At 34.9% G+C, this 9,256-nt stretch overlaps 1 protein-coding gene and 1 pseudogene across 1 annotated transcript; one reads left to right on the forward strand and one right to left on the reverse strand.

Moving 5' to 3' along the window:
- Positions 1-1,855: 1,855 nt before the first annotated feature.
- LOC116403723 lies at positions 1,856-4,111 on the forward strand (annotated as a pseudogene).
- A 2,770-nt stretch (positions 4,112-6,881) lies between these two features.
- Positions 6,882-9,256, reverse strand: LOC101206773 (sugar transport protein 10-like). The gene is made up of 2 exons (XM_011656598.2): positions 8,307-9,256; positions 6,882-8,200 (listed from the first exon to the last, which is right to left on the reverse strand). The coding sequence occupies exons 1-2, from the start codon at positions 8,760-8,762 to the stop codon at positions 7,109-7,111; spliced, it is 1,548 nt and encodes a 515-aa protein (XP_011654900.2). The 5' UTR covers positions 8,763-9,256; the 3' UTR covers positions 6,882-7,108.

Here is a 9,256-nt window from a genome sequence, read left to right on the forward strand (position 1 = left end):
TACACTCACTTAATTATTGATAATATATTGGGCAGGGAAATAGAATATTTAATTTTGAGCTTGGAAAGTTTGTTTTTTTTTTTCTTAAGTAACATTTTTAATTTTAGAAGACGCTCCCAGTTTACATACAAACGTTATTTTTCTTTAAATACTTATTATGTTGTTATTGGCTTTTGATGTTCGAGTTTGGATGTCGATCCAATCGACAAATTAAGGAAGTGATTTTTGAATTTTTTTGTTAAAAAAATAAAATTATACATTTTAAAGTTAAAGTTTGAGGCCAAATAGATATTATTGAAATCGGTGTTGATCACTTTTCGAGAGAGGATGCGTCGAGAATATTTTTATATAGATGAATGTGGTTGCCTTTTGAATTTATGTTTGCATTCTTAAGTACTAAAGGAAATGATTTCATGCATTATAAGAAAAAAATTAGAGAATTTTAATCCAACAAAAGTTGTTATTAGGTTAAAAAAATCCGTAAATTAGGTAGGGAAAAACCTTCCACTATTCACAAATAGTTTATCCGAATAACTACATTGTTCACATGTTTCTCGACTAATGTAAAAAGATGGTAATGAGTGTAATAATATACATATAATTGTAGAGGATATATATCTAACCAATTAGCTATAACTAGATAATGTTCATTTACACGGCCATATGAAAATCACCCCAAAACGAGATTGAGAATCTCCAATTTGGATGGTAAGTAGGAGGACGGATCGTTGAAGAAAATAAAGTATTTTATATTAAATCATATAAAGTCATATTAATCTTTACACTCCATAGATTTTAAAAAAATAAAGTTATGATCATATAATTCATCGTTCCTAATGAAAATACATGAAAAAAACTAAACTAAAAAATATATAGATGGAATCTCAAACTCATAAGTGCATGGGTATCAATCAAGATCGTAAACTTTCAATCGATTAATTTAGACTTCACTGTATTTTTGTCTTACAAACTGATATCCATAATTTACATTTCTATATTACATTTTAAAACGATAAAGAAATGAGATTTATAGGAAAAGAATGTTGCAGAAACAAATCAATAATATCTCAATATGTGTTAAAGAAGAGAATTTACATTTCTATCTTTGTTAGGCTACAGACCACCAACGAAGAGAAGATACGTACTACCATCAAGAAAAATATAGGGTTACAGACAACAATAATTCAAAGAAGAAGAAAAAAAGCTCTAATAAGAAAGTAGAAAGTTGCGGAGGAAGATCTTGAGAGGGAGTGTTAGGAGAGAGAAATGGTGAAAATGAGGTGTGAGGGCGCGAGAGAGAAGATTATTTCAATTTTCACCAAAAGAACAAGAGCTTTTCGTGATATTTTCTAACCGTCAAGAAAAATATGAATACCACAACCTAAATTCCAAAGTTTAGGGTTGGAATAAACAATAAATTCAATTTAATATCATCCAATTTATCAGTTAATTACTTTTATGAATATGTAAGATGAAGAACAAGAAACGCTTGAAAAGTTTAAAGTTCAAAACCTATTAGTTTGAAATTTTGAAAACTAGACATATAAGGCCATAATCTAAGGATAACCAAGCAATAAATTAAGAACAAAACAACAGATGATGACAATGATGAATGGATGCACAGAATTAGAAGAGAAAGATAATTTGTAATATTATTCTAAGAATAGGCAAAATGGGAAAACTAGTTGTGTTTAAAGAAATAGAATCCACAGGAATTGGTCTTAAAAATGGAGGGAGAAACCCATAATTTAAGGATAATATTGTTTGAACAGTAAGATAATAAAATGGGGAAAAAAAATACTAAAAATGGAGAAGTGAAAAAGGGTATATAAGAAGAGAAGTGAGGAATGGGGAAAAGTCAAGTTCACAGGGAGAAATTGAGGATAAAGCTTTGATCTTTCTAATTTTCTTTCCTGAGAAATGACATAACAAAGGGATTTACATTTTTATTTTTGTATCAATTCTTTCTTCTTTTATCTCAGTGGATGTAAGGGCTTTCAGTTACAGTTATTAGATATATATATACTACATACATACATGTGTATATATTATACTATTACTTGTTAGTTAATATTTGTATATATATATATATATATATGGTGGTACTCTGTTTCTGAAAGACCCCCATATAATCATCCATCCACTGGTGAAATCTTTTCTATTCAAATTCTACCCATCAACTTAAGCATTTTCGAAAGAATTGATATAAAAAGAAAACATATTTTATGATATTGACAGTGCAGATTAATATACAATCTGTGATTCCTAGTTCTTAAGTTAATCCCTTTTCCTTTGATATAATTTAATTTACATATTTGATTTGATTTGATAAAAAAAATAAAAAATAAAAAAATGGCTGGAGGAGGATTTGTTGCTGAAGGGAGATCAGGAAGGAACTATGAAGGAGGAGTGACTGGTTTCGTGATAGTCACATGTTTGGTGGCTGCCATGGGAGGTCTTCTCTTCGGTTATGATCTTGGAATCTCAGGTGGCGTTACTTCAATGCCAAGTTTCTTGGATCAGTTTTTCCCATCTGTTGTTAAGAAGATGAAAGGTGCCCATGAAAGTGAGTACTGTAAATTTGACAGTGAACTCCTTACTTTGTTTACCTCTTCTCTTTACCTTGCTGCGCTCGTCGCTTCCTTCGCCGCCTCTGTCATCACCCGTAAGTTTGGTCGGAAACCATCTATGTTCTTTGGAGGTCTTTCCTTCTTGATTGGTTCCATTCTTAATGGTGTTGCTAATGGCATTGGTCTCCTCATCATTGGTCGATTGTTGCTTGGTGTTGGAGTTGGTTTTGCCAATCAGGTAACCTATATATATCCTTAACTAATTCCCCTTCCATACGTATTTATATGCATGTTTATGAATCAATCATTCATTCTTGGGTTTCGCATTCTTCTTGTTCTTTCAGTCTGTCCCAGTTTACCTTTCTGAAATGGCACCAGCCAAAATCAGAGGAGCTCTCAATATGGGCTTCCAAATGGCCATTACAATCGGCATCTTGGTGGCGAGTCTTGTCAACGTCGGTACATCCAAAATCGAAGGCGGATGGGGATGGAGAGTCTCGCTCGCTCTCGCCTCAGTCCCCGCCGTGATGATGACCATCGGAGCCATCTTCCTTCCAGATACTCCCAACTCCATTCTCGAAAGAGGATTCACAGAGAAGGCCAAGACGATGCTCCAAAAAGTCCGCGGTACCGATAACGTGGAAGAAGAGTTCAAAGACCTTCTGGATGCAAGTGAAGCTGCAAAGAAAGTAGATCATCCATGGACCAACATACTGAAGCCACAGTACAGACCTCAACTCGTGATGTGCACCATAATCCCATTCTTCCAACAACTCACCGGCATTAATGTTATCATGTTCTACGCTCCTGTTCTATTCATGACTCTAGGATTCGGCGACGACGCATCTCTAATCTCCGCCGTCATCAGCGGTGGTGTCAACGTCCTTGCAACCTTAGTTTCCATCTTCACAGTGGACAAATTCGGACGCAGAATCCTGTTCCTCGAAGGTGGAGTACAGATGTTCATCTGCAAATTCTAGTAGGAACTCTAATCGGAGTTAAGTTTGGACTGAACGGAGAAGGAACCTTATCGAAATTCGACGCAAACCTGATTCTGTTCCTGGTGTGCACATACGTAGCGGCATTCGCTTGGTCTTGGGGACCATTGGGTTGGTTGGTACCAAGTGAAATCTGCCCGCTGGAAATTCGATCAGCAGGACAAGCAATAAACGTATCAGTGAACATGTTCTTCACGTTCATAATCGCACAAGTGTTCCTGGCGATGCTTTGCCACATGAAATTCGGACTGTTCTACTTCTTCGCAGGGTTTGTGTTGATAATGACGGTGTTTATATATTTCTTCTTGCCGGAGACAAAGAATGTGCCGATTGAAGAAATGAATAGAGTGTGGAAGGCGCATTGGTTTTGGGGGAAGTACATTCCCGACGAGGTGATCATTGGCGGCCCTGTGGGGAAGCATGACGACGATGCTTGATTAACAAATCTACAAACCTTCACCCAAAAAAAAAGAAAGAAAAGAATGGAGAAAAACAAGATAGTATTTTATTAAACCTATTATTAACCTCATCATCGTCATCACCATATCTTTCTATTTGTTGGGGTCCAGCCCTTGTTTTCTCCTTGTACATTTCTTCTTTTCATTTGTAAATTAATTTAAAATAATATACATATTTATGTTTATCTACTTAATCTGTGTTGTTATGTTCTACTTCTACATGCATATTGAAACTTGGATGTCTTAGAATTTAAAAATATTAAATATGCATGTCGCGTTGAAACTAGTCTAAAATGTATTTGAAGCAATGAAAATGGGTCACAGTTCTTGAAGCAAATTAACTAAAGGTAGTGCATGCATTCATAAAGTTCAATGGAAACTATATATCAATATAAAGCATTCGCTGATTACACAACTTCTAGTTAGGAAACATTTCTTTTGTGCTAGTCCAATCTCTTAAATGTCATTTGAATTTATGTTTTCCCCTCCCATGGTATAGTAGAAGCTGAGTCCACCTTACAGGTACTTCATTGTTGCCCATTTCTTTGTTTATGAGATTGTGAATGATGCAATAGTATGTGATGATCCCACGTTGGGTGTACAGAATAATGCGATTTTCCTCCCACCAAAATGACTGGTGTGTGTATTTTTTTCCACGCCATTTAGGATAAATGGTAGAGTTCTGCGTTGGGATAGCTAGACATTGTCTTATTTATGACACTGACTTGGTAATATAACGGGTTAGATTGAAAAGTACAATATTGTAATACCTTTTAGAGCTTTTAGCCCGATTGGGTGTGATATTATTACATCTCTAAGCACTCAAGAATCAATTATTATGGACCTTCCCACCCTGTTAGCATGAACATGAACATAAAAATCTCCCTTCATATTGTCCATACAACACATATATTAAAATGATAGGTACCTCGAAGGATTTCTATTATGACATTATTGGTTTTGGTCTTTTCAATCCTCCTATGGTCATTTATTTAGTAACAATTGTAGCATTACACTGGTATCCTTTTCAAAAATACAGTTGCAGCATTACAAGTAACTAACATTGAGAACTTCGAAAGACCATACTCAATAATGTTGGCAGTTCCTGCAGGAGCATACTAATAGAATCAATACTAAAATGCAACTGTGACCCACTTGTTATTGCATCCATTATGAACCCTACTTTTAACTCTCACGCAAACTCCTTGAAAAATGGTAAATTGCAATGATGCCAACAATGGCTACTATGGTTTAGGATTTAAGGACAAGGGAATTTAGAGTTTAGAATTTAAGATTCGAGGTTTAAGAATTCCTATTTAAGGTTTAGGAGGTTGAGTTTGGGTTTAGGTTATAGATTTAAGGTTGGAGTTTGGAGTATTTGGTTTATTAAGTACTAAGGTCATGATATTTGGTCATCTTTCATATCTTTGATTATAGCACAAAAGGGTTTCTGTTGAGTTTACCAGTTTTTTCTATCTCACCTTTAGTTCCAATTTTCATTTAATGTTTGGTTTATTTTCAGTTTTTAATTCAAGTTAATTATTAGTAATTTTAGTATATCTTTAATTAATTAAAATTAACTTTAGGTTTTTGTTCTTGCAAAGAGAGTTTGACGTCTCGTATAAAATATGTATAATAATTTTGTGTACCACATTTCACATTTTTGTATATCACAAATTTTTTCCTACTTCGATAAAAAAAAAGTTGTTTAATTTCGATTTCATTTTCTTCTTTCTTCTCTTGATTTAACAAACATGAGAAATTGATAGGCTTAGGTAAATAAAATAAACTGCCACAAACCCTAGAAAAATAAATAAAGTGTCACATACAAGTCTCCAAGTGTAAAAAATGATATATAACTAAACGCTTTCATACAATTAGAACCCTTTCTTAATTTTGTCCAAATTTAAACACATTTTACGGAAATATATGTAAACGTCGCAAATCTCCAAATGTAAAAAAACACACACACACATAACACCATAGCCTCAATTTACAATGTCGAACACATATATGAATCGATTCTAATGCAACCAAACTTTTAAAAAAAATATAATATGTACGACAAACTTACTATCATGATCCAAATGTTTAAATTAGGGTATGCAATAAACGAACCTCAAACTAAGAACGTGATAGCGGTACGTGTTTGATGTTGTAGTAAGAAGAAAACAAACAAAATGGTAAAAGAGTGTATAACCCTAAGGTTCAACAAAAGTGATAGGAGATAGAGTATTTGTTAAAGCACAAGTTCATTAATGAAATTAAACCTCAAAATTTTGAGGTTGATAGCACAAGTTCATAACCGTTCAAATATGCACTAAACTTTGTATTAATTTCTCAAAATCAAATGGCAACATCAAATCCACCCGACCACTAATCCCTCACATCACCATTTAATCTCATATTTTTATATTATTTAAACTCAAAAAACTTTTTACCACTACAAATTACCATAATTCATCTTTGGTTTACCGTTTTATAAATGCTAATTAATAAAGTGTCTAAGAATCAAATAATAGCGTGTTTGGTTATAGATAGAAAAAAACATTATTAGAGAGTTTTATGAACAAAAGTTAATTAGTTAACGGGGAGATATCATTTAATATATTGAATAAAAATGTTAATTAATTAAGAACTAATAAATATGTGTATGCATTACATTAACTTCCATCTTAATTGAATTCCTTATTGACCAAACTGCCTCTAATTTTTTTGAACAATTTTTTAAAAAAATTTAAAATCACTGGCAACATTAATTAAACCACGACTGATTTTTTTCTTCTTATATTTGTATTTTTTAAATGTTGTTATGTAAATATACATGTTAATATACTTTGGATATAATTGGTATGTTTGTAGGTAAATATAAATATGATATATATAACTATGAATTAATATACAAATGAAAGACGAAATGTAGAGAGGAGAAAAACAAGGACTGGACCCCAACAAATTGAAATGTGAAGTAAAGAAAGATATGATGATGATGAGGTTAATAATAGGTTTAATAAAATACTATCTTGTTTTTCTCCATTCTTTTCTTTCTTTTTTTTTGGGTGAAGGTTTGTAGATTTGTTAATCAAGCATCGTCGTCATGCTTCCCCACAGGGCCGCCAATGATCACCTCGTCGGGAATGTACTTCCCCCAAAACCAATGCGCCTTCCACACTCTATTCATTTCTTCAATCGGCACATTCTTTGTCTCCGGCAAGAAGAAATATATAAACACCGTCATTATCAACACAAACCCTGCGAAGAAGTAGAACAGTCCGAATTTCATGTGGCAAAGCATCGCCAGGAACACTTGTGCGATTATGAACGTGAAGAACATGTTCACTGATACGTTTATTGCTTGTCCTGCTGATCGAATTTCCAGCGGGCAGATTTCACTTGGTACCAACCAACCCAATGGTCCCCAAGACCAAGCGAATGCCGCTACGTATGTGCACACCAGGAACAGAATCAGGTTTGCGTCGAATTTCGATAAGGTTCCTTCTCCGTTCAGTCCAAACTTAACTCCGATTAGAGTTCCTACTAGAATTTGGCAGATGAACATCTGTACTCCACCTTCGAGGAACAGGATTCTGCGTCCGAATTTGTCCACTGTGAAGATGGAAACTAAGGTTGCAAGGACGTTGACACCACCGCTGATGACGGCGGAGATTAGAGATGCGTCGTCGCCGAATCCTAGAGTCATGAATAGAACAGGAGCGTAGAACATGATAACATTAATGCCGGTGAGTTGTTGGAAGAATGGGATTATGGTGCACATCACGAGTTGAGGTCTGTACTGTGGCTTCAGTATGTTGGTCCATGGATGATCTACTTTCTTTGCAGCTTCACTTGCATCCAGAAGGTCTTTGAACTCTTCTTCCACGTTATCGGTACCGCGGACTTTTTGGAGCATCGTCTTGGCCTTCTCTGTGAATCCTCTTTCGAGAATGGAGTTGGGAGTATCTGGAAGGAAGATGGCTCCGATGGTCATCATCACGGCGGGGACTGAGGCGAGAGCGAGCGAGACTCTCCATCCCCATCCGCCTTCGATTTTGGATGTACCGACGTTGACAAGACTCGCCACCAAGATGCCGATTGTAATGGCCATTTGGAAGCCCATATTGAGAGCTCCTCTGATTTTGGCTGGTGCCATTTCAGAAAGGTAAACTGGGACAGACTGAAAGAACAAGAAGAATGCGAAACCCAAGAATGAATGATTGATTCATAAACATGCATATAAATACGTATGGAAGGGGAATTAGTTAAGGATATATATAGGTTACCTGATTGGCAAAACCAACTCCAACACCAAGCAACAATCGACCAATGATGAGGAGACCAATGCCATTAGCAACACCATTAAGAATGGAACCAATCAAGAAGGAAAGACCTCCAAAGAACATAGATGGTTTCCGACCAAACTTACGGGTGATGACAGAGGCGGCGAAGGAAGCGACGAGCGCAGCAAGGTAAAGAGAAGAGGTAAACAAAGTAAGGAGTTCACTGTCAAATTTACAGTACTCACTTTCATGGGCACCTTTCATCTTCTTAACAACAGATGGGAAAAACTGATCCAAGAAACTTGGCATTGAAGTAACGCCACCTGAGATTCCAAGATCATAACCGAAGAGAAGACCTCCCATGGCAGCCACCAAACATGTGACTATCACGAAACCAGTCACTCCTCCTTCATAGTTCCTTCCTGATCTCCCTTCAGCAACAAATCCTCCTCCAGCCATTTTTTTATTTTTTATTTTTTTTATCAAATCAAATCAAATATGTAAATTAAATTATATCAAAGGAAAAGGGATTAACTTAAGAACTAGGAATCACAGATTGTATATTAATCTGCACTGTCAATATCATAAAATATGTTTTCTTTTTATATCAATTCTTTCGAAAATGCTTAAGTTGATGGGTAGAATTTGAATAGAAAAGATTTCACCAGTGGATGGATGATTATATGGGGGTCTTTCAGAAACAGAGTACCACCATATATATATATATATATATACAAATATTAACTAACAAGTAATAGTATAATATATACACATGTATGTATGTAGTATATATATATCTAATAACTGTAACTGAAAGCCCTTACATCCACTGAGATAAAAGAAGAAAGAATTGATACAAAAATAAAAATGTAAATCCCTTTGTTATGTCATTTCTCAGGAAAGAAAATTAGAAAGATCAAAGCTTTATCCTCAATTTCTCCCTGTGAACTTGA

This window comes from Cucumis sativus, chromosome 5, assembly GCF_000004075.3.
Source record: "Cucumis sativus cultivar 9930 chromosome 5, Cucumber_9930_V3, whole genome shotgun sequence".
NCBI classification, from domain to species: Eukaryota; Viridiplantae; Streptophyta; class Magnoliopsida; order Cucurbitales; family Cucurbitaceae; genus Cucumis; species Cucumis sativus.